Raw genomic sequence first — 25,888 nt, 5'->3', positions numbered from 1 at the left:
GCTTAACCGACTGAGCCACCCAGGCGCCCCTAAAGCAGTCAAATATTCTAAATATTTCTTTTGGCAGGCAATGTCAAGTTGATTTTTAAGCTGGAATTTTTGTGATAAGTTGTGACATTCCAAAACTCCTCTATTACGGAAATTAAATTCTAAAATTAATTGGGCAAAACTAACTTCTGATTTTATAATTGATTAGGGGCTGACTTTCAAGACTGAGCATTGATTATTTGTTATGTTCTTCACCTAATTACTTCCTGCATGTTGTATGATGCACTGTGCATCCAGTAAACAAATGTAATAAAAAATAAACTTGAATATGTGGCAAAAATAAAATAAAATAAAATAAACACAGGGGGCTTCTGTCTAATATGTATTTATGTAAAGGGCATAGCTTTAGAAATAGATATTTGAGGGGCGCCTGGGTGGCTCAATCAGTTAAGTGTCCAACTTTAGGTCAGGTCATGATCTCAGGTTCGTGAGTTTGAGCCCCGCATCAGGCTCTGTGCTGACAGCTAGCTCAGAGCCTGGAGCCTGTCTTCAGATTCTTTGTCTCCCTCTCTCTCTGACCCTCTCCTGCTCGCACTGTCTCTCTCTGTCTCTCAAAAAAAAAAAATTAGAAATAGATATCTGAAAGCCTGTATAGAGAACTCTGGAATCAAAATGGCCAAAGCAGCATGGATTATCTAAAATATAAGTGTCATTTTTTAAACATTTATTTTTGAGAGCAAGAGTGAGAGAGAGAATGCACAAGTGGAGGAGGTGCAGAGAGAGAGGGAGACACATAATCAGAAGCAGGATCCAGGCTCTGAGCGGTTAGCACACAGCTAGAAGCAGGGCTTGAACTCATGAACCATGAGATCCTGACCTGAGCAGAAGTCAGAGCCTTAACTGACTGAGTCACCTAGGGGCCCCTAAGTGCCATTAAAAAAATGTTTATTTATTTATTTTGAGAGAGAGAAAGAGACAGCAGAGGAGGGGCAAAGAGAGAGGGAGACAATCCCAAGCAGGCTTAGAGCCCATTACAGGGCTGGATCTCACAAATCCTGAGATCATGATCTGAGCAGAAATCAAGAGTCAGTTGCTTAATGGACTGGGCCACCCAGGTGCTCCTGTAAGTGCCAGTTTTTGATGGGCTTTTGAGAATAAACGGATAAAACTCATGGACAAGAACTACACAATTTAAGACTGTGTGAGCTTTTAAGAAGTCAAATAAAATGAAATATTTATTCCAATTGCAGTTCTCATTTCATTCCCGCCTTGTAAAACTTGACCATTTTCTATTTCTCATTACCCTTACTTAAACTTACATATAAAAAGTTTCTCTTGGGGCACCTAGGTGGCTTAGTCGGTTAAGCGTCCGACCTTGGCTCAGGTCATGATCTCATCATTTGTGAATTCAGATCCCTCCTTCTCTTCTCCCCTCCCCAGCTGGCTCGCTCTCTCTCTCTCTCTCTCTCTCTCTCTCTCTCTCTCTCTCTCACAAAAATAAATTTAAAGAATTTCATTAATAAAAAAATAAAAATAAGTTTCTCTGTCAACTTCAATATGCAAGAAGATCTGTAGTTCTCCAAAATTCTTTTAGGCAGTAAGCGAGCAGATCCATCAAACTTTGTTTCAAAGTTCCGAAAAGTTTTTCTGCTTCCCTCCGGTTTAGTGTGCTTCCTGCCCAACCACGTCGCACGTCGCTTGTCCTGCAGGGTGAGAAAGTTAGCATCTCTCGCAGCACCGTGGGCGGGGCGTAGGTCCCCTTGAACTCCCAGTGTTCACCCTGGGTGCGTGCTCCCCGCCCCGTTCCCTGCGTTCCCGCCAGATATTTAAGTTTCATTTCTCGCTCAGACTTCCAGCTTCTCCTCCTTCGGCCTCTTCGCGAAGCCCAGGCTCCCCGTTTTCGCGGAGCAGACAGCGCCGGCCATGGATCCCCGGCGCGGAAAAGCCACGGGGACAGCTTCAAAGGCCAGGACCGCTCCCTCCAAGGTTTCGGCTCAAGGAGTTAAGGGTCCCCGGGAGGAGCCCAGCGAATCTCCGTCCGCCACTGGGGCCGCCCGGCCCAACGCACGGAAGCGCTCCGCCGTCGGGGCATCGGGATCCCGGCGGAAGAGTAGCCCGCCGGCCTCCCCGGAGACACCGCAGGTCCGCGCGCGGGGTGCCCGCGCCAAAAAGGGGCCGCTGGACGCCGAGGACGCGGTGGAGGGGCAGGCGGTTCCGGCGGCGAAGCCGCCCCATCCCAGGGCTCCTTCTCGCCGCAGGGGCAGCGCGCGCGCCGCGGGGGAGCAAAGACCCCCGCCAGAGCCCACGGAGGGCCCGGGGTTTGGCCCGCGGGTTTCAGCTTCGGGTTCGGCGCCCGGCGCCTGGAACCCCCGAGCGGTGCTAGAGAAATTGAGGCTGAGGCGCCAGGAAATCTCACTGGCGGCGGAGACCGTGAACCCGGTGATAGACCACCTGCTGCGGAGCTTGAAGAGCTGTGATTCCGAGTTCAAAGATGTCGCGCTGCTGCGCACAGGAAGCTACTACGAGCATGTGAAGGTGAGCCGCCCAGCGCCCACCCTCCGGTTCCCGGAGGCTCCCCGGGCCCGACTCCCTCGTCCCTCGTCCCTCCCCCCAGCCTGTCGGATGGCCCCACCTCCCACGGTCCCTCACTTCCCTTCGTTAAGTAACTCAGACTCCTGTCCTTTTGCCTGTGACATAGTTCTATCTAAAAAGGGGAACAGTTGCTCGTTTCTCCATCTATACATCCAGCGAACATACTAGGTTGCCCGCTATTGCCAAGACACTGCTGTTGAGGGGATTCAAATAGATTCATTCATGCAAGCGATTTGTACTGACTTACTGTAACAGTGCTATACTTGGTGTTCCCTAGTCAAATTCTGAGTTGGATAATTAGGAGTGGTCTGCGAAAAATTCCACAAAATTAGTGTATCTAAGAACATTTTTCTAGGGGAAAAACTGCATAGGGAAAACGTCTTCCAGCCTCTCCCCTCTGCCCGCTTCCTCTGTCCCCAATTTCTTATACAGGTGTTATGGGAAGTTCACAGTGAGTGATGTTCTTTAAAAATTAAGAGAAAATCGCCTATAGATCCTAAAAAGCGTACTCCCTAAATACACATTATCCAATGTGATTGTTTTTAAGTATGTATTCTACAGTTCCATTTGTTTGTGTGTAGCTGAGTTATCTTCATTCCAGTATGAATCGAAGATTTAGGAACAGGTTCCTGACTGGAGTTTGTTTCTGACCAGTGGCAGATTTCTAATTGTGTTTTGGCCTAAGCTATCAGGTTTTCAGAGCTGGGCTATGCATCTCCATTAGATCTGTACAAGATCTTTGAAATAGCATTAACAGAAACAGAGGCTGAGAATATTTCCTTATTAGGTAATCATAATTTATTTTAGAGTTATGCATTGGCTTTATGCAATTAACTGCTCTCCAGAAGTAGATGATTATTAAACTCTAGATTTAGGATTTTAGGATTATAAACTCTTAAGATAGCAGGCCAAGTATTATGCGTCTTTGTATCTCTAAGTCTTGACACATAGCAAGCATTCAAGCAAATGAATGAATTAATGTGCTCAAGAAGAAAATATGGGTGGTCTCTCTCAAGACCTCTGCCTTCTCAGGGTAGCAGATCCAGGTGTCATTCCCATGATCAGCATTTAACCTGGTAGCTTTCAGTGAAATTAACCTTTCATATATTTTTTGTTTTGACTAACCATCTATATCATAAACTCCATTGTCACGTAACGTTTTACATAAATTGTAGCCTAAACAGCTGCTTATTACATTGGTGTGGACTCTGAGGTGTTTTTACTTATTGTCAAAAAGACAGTGTATGTATCAGTCTTTGAATCTTAAACTCTTTTAGCCTAAGGACTGTATAATTCTATCTAAAAGTTTTTTGAAAGCCAAGTGAGCACTTTAATTATATTGTCTTAGTATGATTATTCTCCTCCTCCTCCTCCTTCTTCTTTTCCTCTTCTTTTTGAGAGAGAGAGATAGAGCAGGGGAGGGGCTGAGAGAGGGAGAAAGAGAGAGAGAGAGAGAGAGAGAGAGAGAGAGAGAGAGAGAGAGAGAATCCCAAGCAGGCTCTGCATTGTCAGGGCTTGAACTCCAGAACCATGAGATCATCACCTGAGCCAAAATCAAGAGTTAGTTGCCCATTAAGTGCCCATTAAGTATGATTCTTATTGCATAAGTATCAATCAGTTCAATTACATGGCTGGGGTAGTAAGACTTTTTAAAAAAATGATGATTTTGGGGAGAGTGTGCATGCATGGGGGAGGAGTAGAGAGAGAGACAGGATTTGAAGCAGGCTTTGCATTGACACCAGAGAGCCTGATGTGGTGCTCAAACCCATGAACCATGAGAACATGACCTGAGCTGCAGTTGGATGTTTAACTGAATGAACCACCCAGGCAGAATAAGATGTTTAAAGAACAGTTTCCAACCAGAACCAGTCTCTCTTTTTTTTTTTTTTCCTCTGTAACCCCATAGGGCTTAAACTTAGGACCCTGAGCTCAAGAATCCAATGCCCAACAGACTGAGCCACCCAGGCACCCCAATTTTTTTTAAAGTTTTATTTAAGTAGGGGCGCTTGGGTGGCTTAGTCAGTTAAGCATCCGACTTTGGCTCAGGTTATGATCTCGCAGTTTGTGGGTTCGAGCGCCGCATCGTAAAACCTGTCTTTGAATTCTGTGTCTCCCTCTCTTTCTGACTGTCCCCTGCTCATGCTCTCTCTCAAAAATAAATAAAACATTAACAAAATTTAAAAATAAAGTTTTATTTAAGTAATCCCTACACCCAGTGTGGGGCTTGAATTTATAATCTCAGATCAAGAGTCATATGCTCTTATGACAGAGCCAGCTTGGTGCCCCTCCTTTTTAAAATCATGCACTGATGGAAGACATGGAGTGAAATTTGTTTTATTAAAAACATGTATTGATTTTTTAAAACTGATTATAAAAGATATACATATTATAGAGCTGACTCGCTGCCTGACCCTAGCAGCGCATCCTCGAGCAGGCGCCCACGGCTTTTCCCACCCATGGACCACTTTCCTCAGCCTTTTCCATACTCACCCCTTTTCCATGATGATGTCCTTGGGAAATTAGGAAAAGGATAAAGAGGAGCAATATTATTCCTGTTTACTTTATTCACCATTATCATTTTGGTGTATTTTCTTCTGTTACACATACACTGGGATTTCAAAATTGGATTCTAAACTCTTTCTGTTTGCTAAAAAGGATAGACATGAAATATACCTCTCAGTAATTTATTTACTTGGTTCCATATTGACACATTTATTCAGATATTTTATTGTTATATTGTCAACTTCTAGATGAAAAATTGGAAGATTTCTTGTACAAATTCTCTGTGTAATTGCCATCCTAAGTATATAGTCTGGGCTGACTGAAAAGTTATATAGAAATAAAGTAATTGTAATGGTTTTAGCCAGTGGTACATTAACCAGTAAAGAAATAAACTACAGCCACATGGAACAACATGAATGAATCTTACAATTCATTGTAAGAGGAGGTAAAGGAACACATAAAGCCCATGTAACAAAGCAGGAAAAAGAAACAAAATGCATAAGATCAGAAAAGGAGTAATAAAACTTACTTATACAGATGCCTTTATTGAATTTGTGTACAAACTATTAGAAATACTCTTGACCCTTGAACAACACAGAGACTAGGGGCACCTGTGCAGTCAAAGTCTGCATATAACTTTTGACACCCCCAGAACTTAACTACTAAGAGCCTACCATGGACAGGAGGCCTTTTCAATGAACAATATGAGTAATACATACTTTGTATGTTACTGTATTTTACAATAAAGTAAAAAAGAAATGTTAAGAAAGTCACGAGGAAGACACACTTCATTTACAATACTGTACTATTAAAAAAAATGTATAAGTGGACCCACCAAGTTCAAATCTGTGTTGCTCAACTGTTATCAGTGAATTTAACAGGGTTACTGGATACAGTGAAGTCAGTAAACAGAAATCAAAGTACTTTAATATTCTAACAACAAAAGTGCAAGTGAAACAAAAATACCATATATAATAGTATCAAGAACATCAAATATTTAGGAATAGCTTGCAAAAGATGATAAAAATTTCAAAACATTGCTGAGTAAATTTGAAAATGGACTAAATAAATGGATATCTATATCATGTTCAGCTTTCAAGTTAATTTATATAGATTAAATGCAATTCAGTCAGAAGCCTATCAATTTTTTGTTTAAACTGGCAAGCTAATTATAAGATTTATGTGGATATGCAAAGGACCTAGAATAGCAAGGCAGTTCTAAAGGAGAAAATGTTGGAGGAAGGATTTACCCTGCCAAGGGGCAACACTTAATATAAAACTACCTTAATTAAGCAGTTGTTACTAGTACAGTGATAAATAGGCCAGTTGAGTAGAAAGTCTAGAAACAGACCTACATATATAATTCAGTTCAGTGCAAAATATATGCAATAGTTTAATTCAGTGGGAGAAAGAATGATTTTTTTTTCAGTAATCAGTATTAGGTCAATTGTATATATTTGACACCCATCTACTACACATGATACACAAAAATTAATTCAAGATTTATAAAAGGGCTCCTGGGTGGCTCAGTCGGTTAAGCATCCAACTTCTGCTCAGGTCATGATCTCACTGTTTGTGACTTCAAGCCCCACATCAGGTTCTGTGCTGACAGCTCAGAGCCTGGAACCTGCTTCGGATTCTGTGTCTCCCTCTCTCTCTGCCCCTCCCCCACTCATGTTCTGTCTCCAAAAATGAATAAACATTTTTTAAAAAACCTTATAATATAAATAAATATGCATTTATTTTGAGAGAGAGAGAAAATACACACATGTGTGCACATGAGAGGGGCAGAGAGAAAGGGAGAGAGTGCTCTGAGCTGTTAGCAAAGAGCCCACTATGAGTCTTGATCCCATAAACCGTGAGGTCATGACCTGAGACGCAATCAAGAGACTGACTGACGCTTAACCAGCTGAGCCACCAGGCTCCCCTGTGGGTTATTTTATTTTATTTTATTTGGAGAGAGCACATGAGTTGGGGAGAGAGGCAGAGGGAGAAAGAGAGAGAATCTTAATGTGGGGCTCAATCCCATGACCCTGGGATCATGACCTGAGCTGAAATCAAGAGTCAGTTGCTCAACCAACTGAGCCACCCACATGTCCCTATGTGGGATTTTTAATATAGGAAAAATGATCATTTATTATAATTGCTGACTCATTTATTATCTTGAGGATGAAAAAGATTCTTTGAACCTCCTAAAACGCTGCGGTTAAAGACGCTAATGTAGTGCGTGAGTCGGAACTCTCACTCACTTGGGTGACCAGAAGCTATAACAAGATGGCCTTTGCCCACCTAGCCAGCATGTGGCTACACACATTGTTTTAGACCATTGTGACAAGCTGGTGGCTGCAGTGTGTGTCCTGTAGCATTTTTAATATCATTAAGCTATAAATTCAAAAAACAATGGTACAGATTTTCAAAGCTTGTAAATATCATTAAAAATTCTAAATTATAAAAATAATGCATACTCTTGCATTATTTAAAAAGAAAAGGTATGGAACCTACCAACCAAAGCAACAATATTCTCCTACCTCCACCAATCATACTCCCAGAGGGTATAAATATTAGGGATCTTGCTTTTCAAAGTGAGGGTTTAAGTGGAAATTTCAAAAAAGAAATTTTTGTTGCTTGGAAAATATTCATAAGCAAGTTGTTTTTTTTTTTTACTATTTCTTAGGTTTCTGTTCCTAATGAATTTGATGTTATGTTCAAACTGGAGGTCTCCAGAATTCAGCTAGAAGAGTATCGCAACAGTGGTGCGTTTTACTTTGTGAAGTTCAAAAGAAATCCTAAAGGAAATCCTCTGAGTCCATTTTTAGAAGGGGAAATATTATCAGCTTCTAAGATGCTGTGCAAGTTTAGGAAAATCATTAAGAAAGAAATTGAAAGCATTAAAGGTAAGATTTTTGACTTTTGATTTTTTTTTAAACTATTTATTTATTTTGAGAGGGGGAGAAAGAGAGCGCACGTTCATGTGTGTGCCCAGGGGAGGGGCAGAGAGAAAGAGAGAGAATCACGGGCATCACGCTGTCCTCTTGGAGCCTGACTCGGGGCTTGATCTCAAAAACTATGAAATCGTGACCTGTGCTGAAACCAGAGTTGAATGCTCAGCCCAGTAAGCCACCCAGGTGCCCCTTGGCTTTTGAGTCTTAAAGGTCTGATCATACCTACTAATTGCCAATGCACACCCCTCTCCTGATCTCCCCCCCGCCACATCAGACAGGTAAAGTGCATTCTTCATAACAGGATTTGAGGGAGGCACATGTCACACAGCAGCTGGAACACCCAATCATCACCCTAATGAACTACAAAGGATCCTCTCCTCATCATTCTTGACCTCCCTGCAGCAGACTGTTGACCACTTCCTCCTAGAAACAACTCCTTGCTCTTGATTTTAGTTACTACATTTTCTTGGTGTTCCTCCTAAAGGTTGATTTGTTCTATTTGGTGTCCATTGGATATTCGCTGAATGGCTGCCTGTGCCACTGGGTACATGTGATGACATAAAATCCCTGGGGTCCCCTCTTAAAGCTTGTAAACACAAATTGCATTAAGTGCTCCGAAAAGAATGAACTGGGAGAAGTAGTAGCAACTGGAATGGAGTAAGACCCCAAGGCAGAAAAGAGCTTGGCAAGCTTGAGGAACAAAAAGAGGCCTCTGTGGACAAGGGGGAAAGTTACATGAAATGCAATGGAAGAGGTGGCCAGGGGCCAGACTGTGCAAGGACTTATAATCCTGGAAATAAATTCACGCTGATACCATGTTCATTGAGAAGTCAGATTTTAATTATGGAGTGTTGATTGGCTTTGTACTTTTAAAAGTTTACAGTCTTCTCTGGAGAAGATATTATAAAAAGGCAAATAAAGAAAAGGAAAGAAAAAGGAAAACATTGAAGTAATTCAGGTGAAAGATAGTGGTGGCTTCAGTGGAGATGGGAATGGAGAGAAACGGACGCATCCAAGCGGCAGCAGTGCTTACTTCTGGGTTAAGTATAGAGGTTCAAGAGGATTGAGTTAAAGAAGGGCTCCTGGTTTCCGATTAGGCACTTGTGTGGATTGATTGTGTAATTTTCTAAGGTGGGAAGGACTGAGGAGAAATGTATTTTGGGGTATGAATTAGGAGGTTTTGGCTTTGGATAGTTTAAGTTAGAGCTTCCTGTGATACATTGAAGTGAATGTATCAAGTATGTAATTGGATATGGGCTTGAAGCTCAGAGGATATGTTTGGGCTCTATGTAAACATACAAAAGGCATTAGCAATGGACGAAACCACATAGGCAGAGAGCGTGATTGATTTATTCATGAATCAGTATTCATTGATCACCTAATGTGGCCGATGTTCTAGGTGTTCAAGATATAGTAATGATGAAGTAATAGTATATTAGAATATAATTATATTATTATAATATAAGTATATCATATTAGAATAGAATATAGTAAATAGATGAAGATCCTCACCCTTCTGTACCTGAGTTATGTAAGGGCAGATATATAATTCATAACAAATGGAAAACATAATTATCTTAACTATTAGAAAGTAGTAAGTCCTATGATGAAAAGTGTTGGGGGATGGGATGGGGGAGAGAGGATTTGCAGTGTTAAGTAGAGTGGTAAGAGGATCCCACTAGAGATTGTGAAGAAGAGAAGGAGCAAAAGGAGACTAAGTGTTTTGCAGAATGAGTGGTCAGTGTGCAGAGTGCTACTAACATTTGGAAAACCACTGGATTTGGTCTTCAGTTTTGTGGGGGTTGTTGGTAACTTGGACTTAGTTTCGATGGGGTTGTGAGCACGCAAGAGAGAGAGAGCAGGGATGCAGTAGAAACATCATGTGCAGGCATATCTTTACAAAATTTCAGCTGTAAAGTACATAGAAAGATGGGTAAGCATGGGGAAGAGGCAGGTTGGGGTCAAGAGAGAGGTATATTTTAGAATGAAAGATACTGGAATCCTTTGTATACAGAAAGGAATGATCCAGTAGGGAGGGGACAGCCACTGATGCAGGAGAGAGGGAACAGTTGAAGAAATAAGGTGCTTAAGAAGGTAAGAAGGAAGGAATCCAGACACCATGTGCAGGTGTGGCCTTTGAAAGGTGGGTGTACACTTCCTCAGTAGTAGTAGGAGGGTAGAAGGGTATAATGGGTAAGAAGTGGGTAGTTTTGCACATTTAGTAATAGCAAAATGAGGTTGTTCTCCAGGATTTTCTCCTTGGTCCTCTATCTTCTCTCTTACTATGGTCCCTTCCATAAGCCTTATCTGAGAGTAGTCTTTATTGCTCATGTATCTCCCAATCCCAGCGCCAGTATCTCTCATCTAGGGATACTGAATTTCTGGCCACCAAAGCCACCTGCCCAGTGGCCACCTTCTGTTGGGTGTTCTCCAAACACCTAGAGCTCAGTGTGTCTAAAATGAAATACATTAGGGGCGCCTGGGTGGCTCAGTCGGTTGAGTGTCCAACTTCGGCTCAGGTCATGATCTCGTAGTTCGTGAGTTCAAGCCCTACGTCAGGCTCTGTGCTGACAGCTCGGGGCGTGGACCCTGCTTCGGATTGTGTGTCTCCCTCTCTCTCTGCCCCTCCCTTGCTCAGGCTCTGTCTTTCTCTTTCTCAAAAATAAATAAACATAAAAAAAAGAATGGGAGAAGATAGTTGCAAATGACATATCTGATAAAGGGTTAGTATCCAAAATATATTAAGTACTTATAAAACTTATCACCCAAAAAATGAATAATCCAGTTAAAAAATGGGCAAAATGTGCTCGCTTCGGCAGCACATATACTAAAAAATGGCAAAAGACATGAACAGACACTTTTCCCAAGAAGACATGCAGCTGGCCAACAGACACAAGAAAAGATGTCCATCATCACTTACCATCAGGGAAATGCAAATCAAAACTACAATGAGATATCACCTCACACCTATAAGAATGGCTAAAATAAAAAACACAAAAAACAACAGTTGTTGTTGAGGATGTGGAGAAAAAGGAACTCTCATGCACTGTTGGTGGGAATGCAAACTGATGCAGCCACCTGGAACAGTATAGAGGTTCCTCAAAAAGTTAAAAATAGGGGTGTCTGGGTGGCTCAGTTGATTAAGCATCTGACTTTGGCTCAGGTCAGGATCTCATGGTTTGTGGGTTCAAGCCCCATGTCAGGCTCCGTGCTGACAGCTCAGAGCCTGGATCCCGCTTCAGATTTTGTGTCTCCCTCTCTCTCTGCTCCTCCCCCACTTGTGCTCTGCCTCTCTCTGTCTCTCAAAAATAAATAAATGTAAAAAAATTTTTAAAAGAATCTTAAAAACAAAAGCTAAAAATACAACAGCCCTATATTCCAGCAATTGCAATACTGGGTATTTACCTGAAGAATACAAAAACATTAATTCACAGGGATACATGTGCCCCTACGTTTATAGCAACATTATTTATAATAGCCAAGAAATGCAAGCAGCCCAAGTGTCCACTGATTGATGAATGGATGAAGAAGATGTGTTATATACGCAATGGAATATTATTCAGCCATAAAAAATGAAATATTGCCATTTGCAATGACATGATAGAGCTACAGAGTACTATGCTTACTGAAATAAGTCAGAGACAGACAAATACCTTACGATTTCACTCATGTGTACCTTAAGAAACAAAATAAATGAGCAAAGTGACACAACACAGAGTACTAACCACTACACGATCACAGCCAAGGAGCAAAGTGACAGAGAGAGGCAGACCAAGAAACAGAATCTTGTTTTCTCCTTTTTCTTTTTAAAAATATTTATTGAGAGAGAGTGAGCATGAGAGAGGAGCAGAAAGAGAGGGAGAGAGAATCCCAAGCAGGCTCCAAGCTCAGCGTAGAGCAGGACGCGGGGCTCAATCCCATGACCATGAGATCAAGACCATAGCCAAAATCGAGTTTAATGCCTAACTGACTGAACCACTCAGGCACCCTCCAGGAAACAGACTCTTATCTATAGAGAACAAATTGATGTTTACCAGAAGGGAGGTGGGTAGGTGGATGGGTTAAATAGGTGATGGGAATTAAAAAGTGCACTTGTTATGAGCACTGGATGTTGTGTGGAAGTATTGAATCACTATATTGCATATCTGAAACTAATATTGGACTGTATGTTAACTAACTGGAATTTAAAAATTTTTTAAATAAAGAAAATCATAAGAGAAAATACATTTGCAGTGCTGCACTGTCATTACTAAAAGAATCAGCGTAAGTGGACCTGAACAGTTCAAACCCATGTTGTTCAAAAGTCAACTGTATTTAAGGTGCACAACATGATGTTTTAATATACATATACATGGTGAAATTATTTCAGGAGTCATGAAGATTAACTTATCTTCTCACATAGTTGCCTTTTCTCTGTGTGGTGAGAGTACTTGAAATCTACTTTCTTAGCTCATTTCTAGTATCCAGTGTAATAGTATTAATGACAATCATCGGTGTACATTAGATCTCTGTACATAATTCGCCCTACATAACTGCAACTCTGTACCGTTTGACTAACGTCTCCCCATTTCTCTCCACCCCCCAACCATGGTGGCTCCCTGGTAACCACCATCCTACCCACATCTTCTATGTATTCTACTTCTATTTTAATTCTACATATAAGTGAGGGCATACAGTATTGCCTGTGTCTGGCTTATTTCATTTAGCATAATGCCCTCCAGGTTTATCCAGGTTGTTATAAATGGCGAGATATTCTTTGTTAAGGCTAAATGATATTCCATGGTATGTATGTACCTCAATTTCTCTATCCATTCATCCATCCATGGACACTTAAGTTGTTCCATGTCTTGGCTGTTGTGAAGAATGCTGTAGTGAATGTGGATTGCTCCCTGCATCTTCATGCCCACCGCCTCTGGAGTGCCACAGGCACACGCCCTCTGTGTTGGGCTATTGCTGTGGTCTTCTCAATTGCCCGTCCCCTCTCTGCCATTCATCTGGTCTCTTCTCCAGGATTCCCTCCAAAATGCCTTCCATCAATTTAAGTAAAACGTTAGTCACAGCACTCCCAAAGCCCACAGTCTCCATGGGCTCCTCATCATTTATACCAGACAGAATCTTGACAGTGCTTCCCCATGGTAGGTATTGATAAATATTGGTGAAATGAGGAAAAACACTTTGCTTTGTGAGGTCACTTTCACCTTAGAAATAATTTGCACCTTAATCACTTCATGGATCTGCAATTACACATATATTATTTTCCCTGTATTTTCAAAGAAAATTGTATCGATAAATGCTGTCTTCCCTTTTATATGTTTTAACTGATACAGATGTCACTGTCGAGAAGAAGAAGAAAGGGAGCCCTGCCGTAACGCTTCTTTTTAGGAAACCTAAAGAAATATCTGTGGATATAATCCTGGCTTTGGAAGTAAACACCAGCTGGCCTGCTAGTACCAAGAGTGGCCTGCCCATCGAGCGCTGGCTTGGAACAAAAGTTAGAAACAGTCTCAGACAGCAGCCATTTTACCTGGTGCCCAAGCACGCAAAGGAAGGAAATGGTTTTCAAGGTATCTTGAATATGAAGGTTAACTTAAAAACATATAAAAGAGTTGCCTGTGTTTGTTTTCTTTTCTTTTCTTTTTTAAGTAAGCTCTATGCCCAACATGAGGCTTGAACTTCCTACCCATGATCAAGAGTTACATGCTCTAACGACTGAGGCAGCCAGGAGCCCCAAGAGCTGTTAATGTTGCACACTAGGGCAGTGTAACCAGTGCTGTTGGCATTTCAGGAGCCACCAGGTGCAATAGATGGGACTTTGGTGAGAAACAGCATTGAAAACGGCAGAGTTGTAGTAGTAATATCAGATACTTGGCTTCAAAATATCATCTCGCCCACGTTTAAAGTTTATTTTTTCTTTGTTTTCAGTAGAGAAAGGCAGTACTGGCCTTGGAGTCAGACTGCACTTGATCTGAATCCTGAGGCTTCTTCTCCTACTAGGTGTGTGACCTTGGGCTAGTTAACCAAGCCTCTCAAAGCTACTCGAAAGTTTCTGGGAAGAGAAAAAATGCTACAGTTTATGTAAAATTCCTAGTTCATGGGGCACCTGGGTGGCTCTGTCGGTTGAGCGTTCAAGCATCTGACTCTGGCTCAGGTCATGATCTCACGGTTCTTCTCGTGAGTTCAAGCTCACATGGGCTCACTGCACTAAAGCCGGAGCGTGCTTCAGACCCTCTATCCCCCTTTCTCTGCCCCTCCCCCATTCATTTAATCAATAAACATTAAAAAAACAATAAAATCCCTATTTCAGCATAAGGCAGTTCTATATTATTAACGTTATCAGAGTCTAGACTCTTATTCCCAGCCGTATGTCTTTCCTTCTGTCGTCTTCCCCCCCACGGCGCCTCAGGCGGCCGGCAGACCTGTGCAGCCTCTCCTACCGCTGGTCTTCTCACCTGTGTGCTCTGGCCTCACTGGTAGGACAGGTTTTCAGATGCTGATCTTGGGTAACCTTCAGATTCTGAGTTAGTCTACAGGTAAAACAACTAAAATCAGGTTAGCTGACTATTTTATTTTTCTCTTATAAATTAAAGACTTTTGGTACCTAGTGCCACTGGATTCCAGGCACAGGGAAGAAATCAGGAAACCTGTGAACCATGTTACAAATTTGTATTTTAAACAAATCCTGGAATTCATCGACCATGCTTAATTTGATGACTTATGTTTTGTGGACGCATGACAGCTTTTTATATTGTGCATATAAAGGAGTTGTTTTCTGCAAGAAAAGTTGGTTTGTAAGAAGATATTACATATATTGTTATTCATAATCATTCATAACTTTGTAAAAGCAATATAGCTTCCTGTAAAGAGGGGTTGCACCCCTGGATAATTTCTAGAATAGCTGCCCCAAGAAACCCTCATCTATGTGATACAGAAATCGTAATGGGACCTGTACCACCTTTTTACTGGGCTGCTACTGACCATTGTGGGCAGGGCCAGGAGACAAATCAGGTGAGGGATAGGAGAGTCCTTCAGCGGCCCTGGGGCTGTACGAAGGCCAATGCAACTGGGTAGTTCCTCACGTCCTTGCATGAAGATGAAGTGGAGGCTGGTGATGGGGGCTCAGCTGGTCTGTCACCCATAGCTGTTTTCCTCCTGTCATTTCAGATTACCTGTGACCAGGCAGGCGTGCCCCTCAGCCCCCGCCTCTCTGTATTTGAAGGACTGAACAGAGGGGCATGTTAGCCCTGAAAATATTCATACTAGACTGTAGACATGCATGACACCTATTTTAGTTTTTCTCTTTCCAAACATTTTACTATAAATTTTCTGTTCGTTTAAGCTATATTTTTAAAAATATGATTCATTTAGTTTTAATTTATAAATTTTTAAGAATTAAAAAAATTTTTCTACCTGTTTCAAAATAATACCAGCATTGTTATCAAGAGTATAATTAAAAAAAAACCAATGAGTTTTTTTTGTAGTTCTTTTGTTCTTAAGATAAAAGGACAGTCAAAATGCCAAGCTTAAATCCACTTGGACGAATTTCTCCAGGTGGTCAAGCTACCCAACTCAAAATAGTTAGGTTTGTTTGTTTCATTATGGTTTTAAATTTTAGATGCTAGGTTTTCAACTTTGATTTAATTTTGTCTCATAAGTGTATATAGAAGGCATCCACGTGGTTCCAAAGTCAAAGCCACAGACAGAGGAGTTCCTAGAAGACCACAGCTTCCATTCGTGTTTGCTCTACACTGTTCTCTTCTTCCCTGATTGGAAACCCTCTGTATTGTTTTTACCTTTCATGTAAATAAATATATACTTTTATCTTTTAAGATAAAAAGTACACCTTCCTTTTTTCAGTTAGTAAGATAGTTTGAATATACAGCTATGGCCCTATATAAAGGTAGCACTCATTTCTTTTCTCAGTCTGTTTTTATAGCTGGTCAAGGAGTAAATGCATGTATAATTTTGCTGGACGTTGCCAAGACCACCCCCATAGGGATCGCGCAGTTTGCACTCCCAGAGCCATGTATGAGAATACCTATTTCACTCTCAGCCTTAGCAGCAAAACTCCTTAAACTTTGGAATTTTTGCCAAATATTCAAAGAGCGAGAAATGAAATCTCAATGTAGTTTTTAAAAATAAACTTTAAAATAATTTTAGTTTTGCAGGAAAATTGAAAAGATAGTACAGAGTGCCTATATACTCCATACCTAGTTCCTTATTTTTAACATCTTATATCAATATGCTACATTGTAACATTAATGTTTTGTTTTTTATTTTTTGTTTTTTAATTTTTTATGTTTATCTTTGAGAGACAGAGAGCGACAGTGCAAGCAGGCGAGGGTCAGAGAGGGACTGAGCCACCTAGGCGCCCCCATTGTAACATTAATGAACAAATATTGATAATAGTATTGTTAACTAAAGTTCATACTTAATTCTGATACTTAGTTTTTACCTAATGTCCCTTTTCCTGTAAGACACCACGTTACATTTAGTCATCATGTCATCTTAGGCTCCTCTTAACTGTTAACAGTTTCTCAGTCTTGATAGTTTTGAGGAGCACCAGTCAGGTCTTTTGTAGAATGTCCTTCATTTGACAGGTGTCTGATGTCTTCTTGTGATTAAACTGGAGTTCTGGGTTTGGGGGTGGAAGACAACGGAGGTAATGCCATTCTCATCACATCCTATCAAGGGCACATGCCAGGAGCATGACTTAGCGAGGTTTCATTGACCTTGATCACCTGGCTGAGATAAGCCATTTGTCAGGTTTCTCCACTGTTACTTTTTCCCCTTTTTCATACTGTTCTATTTGGAAGGAAGCCACTGTGCACAATTCACACTTAAGAATTGGGGAATTGGGGTAGCTGGGTGGCTCATTAAGTAAGCATCTGACTTTGGCTCAAGTCATGATCTCACATTCATGACTTGCTTCAGATTCTCTGTATTCATCTCTCTCTCTGCCCCTCCCCCCTCCTTCAGGGAGGTGTTTTGCTTCTACACCCGCCCCCTTTAAGAAGGTTGTTTCATACATTTGTGATATAGTTAAAGTTCCTTCTGCCGGTCTGCATTATTTTCTGGGCTTACTTGGCCTCTTAAATGACTTTTTTAAAGTTGTCACACTTCAAGGTTCACTGTGCTCTAGAGTTCTCATTTTGACAAATGCATTGTATTATGTATCTCCCCGTACATAATAGCTTCACTGTCTTAAAGAGCCCTCTATGCTTCACTTATTCGACCTCTGGCAACTATTGATCTGTTTACCAGCTGTATATATGTCTTTTCCAGAGTGGTATAAGTGGATTTCATAAATGTGTTTACACAGTAATGAGCACCCCTAGCCCAGTGCCACTTTTCCCATATATTTATTGTCTACATATTGTGTAGCTGTTACTAAATTCTTAATTCTGTCACATTAAAACCTTTGTCTGGGGGCGCCTGGGTGGCTCAGTTGGTTGAGAGTCCGACTTCGGCTAAGGTCATGATCTTGCGGTTCTCGAGTTTGAGCCCCGTGTTGGGCTCTGTGCTGACAGCTTGAAGCTTGGAGCCTGCTTCAGACCCTGGGTCTCTGTGTGTCTCTCTCTCTCTGCCCCATCCCTGCTTATGCTCTGTCCCTCTCTGTCCCTCGAAAATGAATAAATGTTGAAAAAAACAAACCTCTGTCCTTGTGCTATACCACACTGTCATACGTAATGTAGCTTTTTAAGTCTTGGTATCTGTTAGAGCAAGTTCTCCCACTTCCACAGTGTTCTAGATATTCCTGAGCCTTTGGATTTTCATTAAAATTTTGGTATCCTCTTGTCAGGTTCCACAAAAACACTTTTTTTGTATTTTGATTGAGAGTACATTGAATCTGTAGATAAGTTTGGGGAGATGATATATTGTAATAATGAGTCTTCCAATCTGTGTACAGGGTGCACATCTCTATTTATTTAGATTTTGTCTAATACTTCTCAGTGAAGTCTTAGAATTTTCTGTTAAAGATTTGTATATATTTTGTTAGATTTACTTATAGGCAATTGTAACTTTTTATTACGAAAAGCTTTAAACCAATAGAAAAGTAGACTGAAGAACGTATTGAAGTTACACATACCTGCCACCCAACTTCTTTTGTATTTTCTACATACACAATTATGTCATCTGTCAATAATAATAGCTTTGTTTCTCCCTTTCCAATGCGATGTCCCGTTTTTCCTTCCCTCACTGTGCTTGTTAGGGTGGCCAGTGCATGTTGAACAGAAATGGAGATAACCAATATCCTGTCTTCTTAATTTCAAAGGAAAAAACCTCAGCTTTTTACCTTATGTCATCATGTTATTGTTTTTTTTTTAAATCTACCTTTGCTGAGAGAGGGTTTTTATTTAAATTACAAATATTAAATTTTAGGGGTGCCTGGTGGCTCAGTCAGTAAAGGATCCATCTTTGGCTCAGGTCATGATCTGACAGTTTGTGGGTTTGATCCCCACATCAGGCTCTGTGCTGACAGCTCAGAGCCTGGAGCCTGCTTTGGATTCTATGTCTCCCTCTCTCTCTGCCCCTCCCCCATTCATGCTCTGTCTCTCTCTCTCTCTCTCTCTCAAAAACAACATTTAAGAAATTTTATTTATTAGCTGTATTTTTGCTTCTATTAAGAGGATCATGTTTTTCCTTTATTCTGTTAATCAAACAGTATATTGATTAATTTTTAAATTACAAACCAATCACATATTTCTGGTATGAAAACAACTAGATAATAGAATAGAACGAATGTAAAGAGCTAGCTCTAGAAGGGGTGGGGGTAGGGGGGAGAAGCTTCTATTCTTATATAAACTCTCCCAAGAGGTAGAAAAAAAGGAAATGTTCCCTAGTTTATTACATGAATACCAAAACTTGCAAGGATGGTATAAAAAATTCAAATCCGTTGATTCAGATTATTATTGAAACAACATATTAGCAAATTGAATTTAGCAATATATAAAAGGTAATAATACATACATTGTATCATGCTCACTATATTATGCTCCCCGCTGCTTCCCTCCATTTCTCCTATTTCAACCCATTATTTGCTTCAGATCACTTGTTTATGTAATTATTTATTCACTTTTGTTCTGTCTGCCTTTAGGAATCTTCCAGAGGGGGCGCCTGGGTGGCTCAAGTCGGTTGAGCGTCCGGCTTCAGCTCAGGTCATGATCTCACGGTTCGTGGGTTCGAGCCCCGCATCAGGCTCTGTGCTGACAACTAGCTCAGAGCCTGGAGCCTGCTTTGGATTCTGTATCTCCCTCTCTTTCTGACCACCCCCTGCTCTTGCTGTCTCTCTCTGTCTCTCAAAAATAAATTTAAAAAAAAAAAACATTAAAAAAAAAGAAATCTTCCAGAGTGGTATTTTAATGAAGGAAATAACTTCAGTATTGTGTGGTTTATATATGGATGCTTTTGGTAAAGTGCTTTTCTTCTTTTCTTTTTTTGGAAATTAAGAAGAAACATGGCGACTATCCTTCTCTCACATTGAAAAGGACATTTTGAAAAGTCATGGACAGTCGAAAACCTGCTGTGAAATTAATGGATTGAAATGTTGCAGGTAACTTCCTTATTTTGTTAAATAGCAGATTACCACTGGAATGTTTAATTCTTTGTTTTCATAGCTCCAACCTGAAGATGCTCATTCTTGAGTCCTAGGGGCCATGCATGGCTGAGTTGACCCTGGAGTATTATCTAGAGGGTGAGCACGAAACCAGGGAAGCCAGATCCACGGGACCAAGGAAATAGTGTTAGAAGGCAAGACCGGGGGGCATAAGTTCTGAACCTGAATCAGATAGTTGTATGAAGTCGGACAGAGTGAGAGGATATCAACATTCGACATGGCTAGCCACGACAATTGGATGTGTCTTAGGAGTCTGGTTGCTTTAAGGTAATGAGCATTAATGTCACATGGTGGGAGGAGACCAGAGGATCACTCTTACTGGGTGCTGGTGCTTGCTTTGCGATGGTTTGTTTGTGGTGCAGGCCCGGGACTGACTAGCTATACTTGAAACAGCACTAAGAGATAGGTAATTATTTTTCTAGTTAACATATGCACCTTAAAGAGCTGAGATTGAAAAGCAATCATTCACGTTTCTAAAGTTGTCTGGTAGAAGGGCCACAAAAGGTAAAAGGTCAAAACAAGAATGCCCCCCACACAGCCACAGGAGGTTAAGACTTAATGTGTAGACTTTGAAACAGGCATTAAGAAAAATACATTTCCTGGAGCACCTGGGTGGCTCAGTCGGTTAAGCATCCGACTTCAGCTCAGGTCATGATCTCACGGTTCATGGGCTCGAGCCCCATGTCTGTCTGTGCTGACAGCTCAGAGCCTGGAGCCTGCTTTGGATTCTGTGTGTGTGTGTGTGTGTGTGTGTGTGTGTGTGTGTCTGCCGCTCCCCTCCCTCTCTCTTTATAAACAAATAAATAAATTTATCTATTTATTTATTTAAATTTGAAAAGAAAAATATGCTTTTATTTTTTAAGTTTAAAAATTGTTTTAAGTTTATTTATTTTGAGACAGAGAGAGCAGGAGAGTGGCACAGAGAGGGAGAGAGAGAGTCGCAGGCAGGCTCCACATCATCAACATGGAGCCCACTGTGGGGCTCAAACCCACAAATATGAGATCATGACCTGTGCCGAAACCATGAATCGAGTGTTTAACCAACTGAGCCACCCACCCAAGTGCTCCCTCCCTTTTTAAGATTTATTTAAGGGGCGCCTGGGTGGCTCAGTCGGTTATGCCTCCGACTTCAGCTCAGGTCAGATCTCACGTTCGTGGGTTCGAGCCCCCCATCAGGCTCTGTGCTGGCAGCTAGCTCAGAGCCTGGAGCCTGCTTCCGGTTCTGTGTCTCCTTCTCTCTCTGCCCCTCCCCCTCTCATGCTCTCTCTCTCTCTCTCTCTCTCTGTATCAAAAATAAATAAAACATTAAAAAAATTAAAAAAAAGATTTATTTAAGTAATTTCTATACCCACGTGGGGCTTGAACTCATGACCCCAAGATTAAAAATTATACCCTTCTCTGACTAGCCAACCAGGCAACCCCCCCAAAAATATATTTCTAATAAGGCTAAATAGTTTTATAAAGATTAAATTTTGTCAACTACTAAATAACTGGATGAATAAATAAATTACTTGCAGCTTAGTAAGTAAAAATCATTTTGTAAAAATCATTTATTTATTATTTTTTTAAGTAGGCCATATGCCCAACATGAGGCTTGATTGAACTCATGACCCTGAGATCAAGAGTCACATGCTCTACAGATTGAGCCAGCCATCTGCCCCCATTTTGTAAAAATTAAAATGAGACTTTTCTAGGTACTAAATGATTGGATGAATAAATATCTGCCAGTTTCATATAGTTGAATCCATCCTTAAATATTTAAGCTAAAATTAGAAAGCGAGGAATAAAATGTTTTTGAAACTTCAAAGCATGTATTTGAAAACATAATCAGGTTTTAGAATGGCCTATAATTATATTTATAGATCTTTATTGGTTTTTGTATTTTTAATATATGATAATGTCTGTATTCTTTACTTTTTTTTAATGCTTATGTATTTTTGAGAGAGAGCAAACGGGAGGGGCAGAGAGAGAGAGAGGATCTGAAGCATGAAGCAGGCTTTGTGACAGGAAAGAGCTTGATGCGGGGCTTGAACTCAGGAACGTGAGATCATGTCCTGAGCTAAAGCTGGACACTTAACTGACTGAGCCACCTAGGCGCCCCTGTTTATTGTATCTTTATATTTTTTTCCTGTAACATGCCTAAAGCTTTTTGTGGAATGAAGCAGGTTGTCAATAAATAAAAATAAGTGGTTTTCTTTTTTATTCAACAGGAAAGATTGTCTAAAACTAATGAAACATCTCTTAGAACAATTGAAAATAAAGTTTGAAAAACGAAAGGAACTGGAAAAGTTCTGCTCTTACCATGTGAAAACTGCCTTCTTTCATGTATGTACCCAGAAGTCAGAAGACAGTGACTGGCAAACCAGGGACCTGGAGCTCTGCTTTGAAAACTGTGTGACATACTTTCTTCAGTGCCTCAAGATAGAACATCTCGAGCATTATTTTATTCCTGGATTGAATCTATTCTCTCGGGACCAAATTGACAAAATAAGTAAAGAATTTCTGTCACAGGAAATTGAATATGAAAGAAACAATGGATTTCCAGTTTTTCATAAATGTTGAAATTATACTTTTAAAAAGAATCAAGAATTAGTTTATAATATTGAAATGTTTGAAATTTATCACATCAGTGATTAACTAAAATGAATGTAAATCATATAACCCTCTGCTGTCTTAATGAACTCTAATCAGTATAAACAGATTGATTATCCTAGGAGAGAGATTAGTCAAGGAATAAGAAGCATAAAGGAGTATTTACAATCTAAAAGATTTACCAGACTGGAATGAAAAGGACAAAATACATATTGCCTGAATTAAATTCATCAAGCACTTACTGAATACCACTTCTCACCTAGCACAAGTATGTGGACGGTTGCAAGAGACAACATTAGAAACGGTAGACTTCGTTCAATGTTCAAATATATGGAAGCAATGTCCTGTCACATATGCCAGAATCGGTAAGAAGGAAATGAAAAGATAAGTTCTACATCATCTCTGCATGCTCAGGAAATCCATAATGTCACAAAAAATATAGAATAATGCATGTGGATAAGTATAAAACATGCAACTTACTTGTATTTTTAGTAACACTTTTATATTTCTGAAAAGGTAATACATATGCATGTTCAACAGTCAAAGAAACAGGCACTTCCATCCGTGGTATTTCCAAATGTTACCCTTTCTCCTCTGAGCTCAGGCAGCGTTCAACTTAGAAGCAGCTGCTGTTCGTTAACTTTTTCCCACTCATATTTTGCACATTTTCTTACTGGCTATCTTGCTGTTTTCTCAATTTTTGTACGAAGTCTTTATATACTTTGGATTATACTTTATTGGTTGTCTAGGTAACAAATAACTTCTCCCCTTGTGTGGAGTGGCTTTACCATTTTTGGTGTCTTTTAGTAAACAAGGTTTTAAAATTTTAATGTAGTCGAATGTATCAGTCTTCTTTTTAGTCTGGGCATTTTGTATATCCTGTTTAACAACCTACTAGTTTTGAACATACTAAGAGAAAAATTAGACATTTGGAGGAAAGTTTTGGGGACAGTGAATCAATAGAAAACTAGACCAAAAAAATCCAAACTACTTTTAATTCCAGGAAATTAATATGTCCAAGAAAAGTCTGATTTGATAATATTGCTCAGCTGTATTGATATGAGAAGTCAAAGTTATATAACCATCGACTATCAATGCCATCGAATTATGGCTATTTGAGGATAAAGGAACAACCTGACTGCTTATAAGGGGCTAGTGAGATAGAGGGGCTGGGTTCTTTAGTTTCCGATTGATGCATAACAAGTTACCCCAAATTCAGTGGCTTAAAACACACATTATTTCAGTGTTTGTGGGTCAGGATTCTGAGCATGACTCTGCACAGGGTCTCAAGGCCACAATCAAGGTGTCAGTTGGGGCTGCCATATCATCTGGGGCCAGAGCGAGAAGGGTCACCTTTGATGGCGGTATTTATGTCCCTGCAGTGGTGAAGCTGAGGACTTCAGTTTCTGCCAGCCAGAAGTTGCCCTTAGCTGTTAGGAACTGCATTTGGTTCCTCACCATGTGAGCCTCCCAGCATTGGCAGCCCACACAACATGGCAGGTGGCTTCAAAGTTCAAGGAAAGGAGAGACTCCAGCAAGAAGCTGTGATACAGTCTTACTGAATGTAATTCCATACAGGTAATCATGTACATTCCATATCCGTTACCATTCCAGTTGGTTGGAAGCAAGCAAGGTCCCATACATACTCAAGGGATAGGGTAATCCCAGGAGTGTTGTGTCAGTTTGGCCAACTATACAGGTAGAGGGACAATAATCCCCACAAGATGAGCCTTACCTCTGACACCAATTAGTTTCAGGAGATTCCCAAAAGCATTCTTAGGTTTGATAATTCACTGGGAAGATTTTTTTTAATGTTTTATTTATTTTTGAGAGAGAGAGAGAGAGAGAGAGAGAGAGAGAGAGAGAGACAGTGTGAGCAGGGGAGGGTCAGAGAGAGAGGGAGACACAGAATCTGAAGACAGGCTCCAGGCTCTGAGCTGTCAGCACAGAGCCTGATGCGGGGCTCGAACCCACGTGCCGTGAGATCATGACCTGAGCCGAAGTCGGACGCTTAACCGACTGAGCCACCCAGGCGCCCCTCACTGGGAAGATTCAGAACACTCATTGAAGCAGCTACATTTATGGTTACTGGTTGCAGTTTATTACAGGATAAAGACACAGGTTAAAATTGGCTAAGGGAAAAGCACTCAGCAGAGTCCAGCAGGATAGCAAACACAGAGCTTCTATTCTCCTTTCCCAGTGGAGTCATGGATGCATTATTCTCTTGGTATCTGTGTATAACAATACATATGGAATTGGGCTCAGGAAGCTCACCTGAGCCAGTGTTCAGAATTTTTATTGAAGCTCAGTAGTCAACTCCCTACATGTTGAACCTCAAGAGTCCAGCCACTCTGGAAGTCAAGTTTCATGATCCAAAGGCCCACCATAAACCACTTTGTTAAACTTTCTGCGCTGTTCCAAGTGCTTAGTGATGACCTGCCAGAAGCCAAGGAGTTAGGGCCATATCTTTATTAGCTAGATATAAACCCCAGGAAGGTGAGTCATGGAGCCACCCTAAGAGCTAACCATCACAGGGCTGAATTATTTCTCTTATAATGGGAAACCAGTGTATAATATCAAATTTGAAAAAGCAAGAAAATGCAATATAAACATGTTACTTAGAAATGGCTAAAAGATGAAGTGGCTCCATCTTGATAATGGAAAATAAAGGGGGAAAGGGCTGAGGATTACTTTTTAAAAATAAGCCATGTAGGGTCTCCATCAACCTTCCCCGTTTGCCACCAGCGTCAGTGATGATTGAGATCAAAGCTAACGTCAGAGAGGCAAACGTGCTCCAGGGGAGCTGCCCAGCCCTTCAGGCCCAGGGCCCTGTCTCCTACTCAGTCCTTGGAGGGCCGGCAGAAATCAGGCCCTGATCTCCAGAGCATCCTCCCTGAAATCTGGCCCAAAGGACCCCATGTGCCTCCAGTCAGAAAACCCCATTTTGGTTTTTGCTTTAAAAAGTTAATTTTGAGAGAGAATGAGCTGGGGAGGGGCAGAGAGAGGGCACAGAGGATCTGTACCAAGCTCTGTGCTGACAGCAGAGCCTGACCTGGGCCTTGAACTCATGAACCACCATAAGATCATGACCTGAGCCAAAGTCACTTAACTGAGACACCCAGGTGCCATAAACCCACTGTTTTGAAGATACCGGTACACTGTAGGGATCATTTGTCCACATTCCTCTAAGGGGCTCAAGGACATTTTTCCCCCAAAGAAGGCAAACAAACCTTTTAACAAGGAGCCTGGTAGGGAGGGCCTCTTTTTAAGACATGTAGTATCCCCTGCACCTGGACCACCACTCCTGTGCTGTACCCCCTGAATGTTGACTCTAACTCGAACTTGGAAACATCTGATAGAGGTGACCTTCCAGCCAGCTGGAGACCCTTGGTCTGTATTGCTTTGGCTTTGAGGGACTGCTGCTGGGGTCAGATGTGGCCAGAGCCCTACCAGTACTCTGTTCAAAGTTAACCAAAGTCCCCAGGGTCCCTGTGAAGCCCTGGGCCCATTACAACTTCCCCAAGTCTCCCTGCCAGGCATTGAAAGAGAAAAGGTTATCTTTCTGTGCTGCAATCTGGATTGACTTATAAGTTCACTTAGTCTATTGAGTCTACTGATAAACTTACTATCTTTATTATGAAAATATTCAAATATACAG

General features: G+C 41.0%; 1 protein-coding gene and 1 non-coding gene across 2 annotated transcripts; one reads left to right on the top strand and one right to left on the bottom strand.

Moving 5' to 3' along the window:
• Window positions 1-1,819: 1,819 nt before the first annotated feature.
• Window positions 1,820-23,064, top strand: CGAS (cyclic GMP-AMP synthase). The gene is made up of 5 exons (XM_029945393.1): window positions 1,820-2,523; window positions 7,757-7,976; window positions 13,352-13,588; window positions 19,473-19,575; window positions 21,849-23,064. The coding sequence occupies exons 1-5, from the start codon at window positions 1,912-1,914 to the stop codon at window positions 22,198-22,200; spliced, it is 1,524 nt and encodes a 507-aa protein (XP_029801253.1). The 5' UTR covers window positions 1,820-1,911; the 3' UTR covers window positions 22,201-23,064.
• Window positions 8,293-8,395, bottom strand: LOC115297347. Its single transcript, XR_003911431.1, has one exon. It is a non-coding gene; the product is annotated as a small nucleolar RNA U13 (small nucleolar RNA).
• Window positions 23,065-25,888: the final 2,824 nt, after the last annotated feature.

The sequence above is a fragment of the Suricata suricatta genome, chromosome 7 (genome assembly GCF_006229205.1).
Source record: "Suricata suricatta isolate VVHF042 chromosome 7, meerkat_22Aug2017_6uvM2_HiC, whole genome shotgun sequence".
NCBI lineage: Eukaryota > Metazoa > Chordata > Mammalia > Carnivora > Herpestidae > Suricata > Suricata suricatta.
The sequence above is the reverse complement of the archived record's forward strand: the minus strand, read 5'-3'. Positions and strand labels throughout refer to the sequence as shown.

Coding starts and splice junctions, on each gene's coding strand:
- CGAS (XM_029945393.1), top strand. CDS start 1,912: ATGGATCCCCGGCGCGGAAAAGCCACGGGGACAGCTTCAAAGGCCAGG. Junction 2,524..7,756: donor GCTACTACGAGCATGTGAAG/GTGAGCCGCCCA, acceptor ACTATTTCTTAG/GTTTCTGTTCCTAATGAATT. Junction 7,977..13,351: donor AGAAATTGAAAGCATTAAAG/GTAAGATTTTTG, acceptor TAACTGATACAG/ATGTCACTGTCGAGAAGAAG.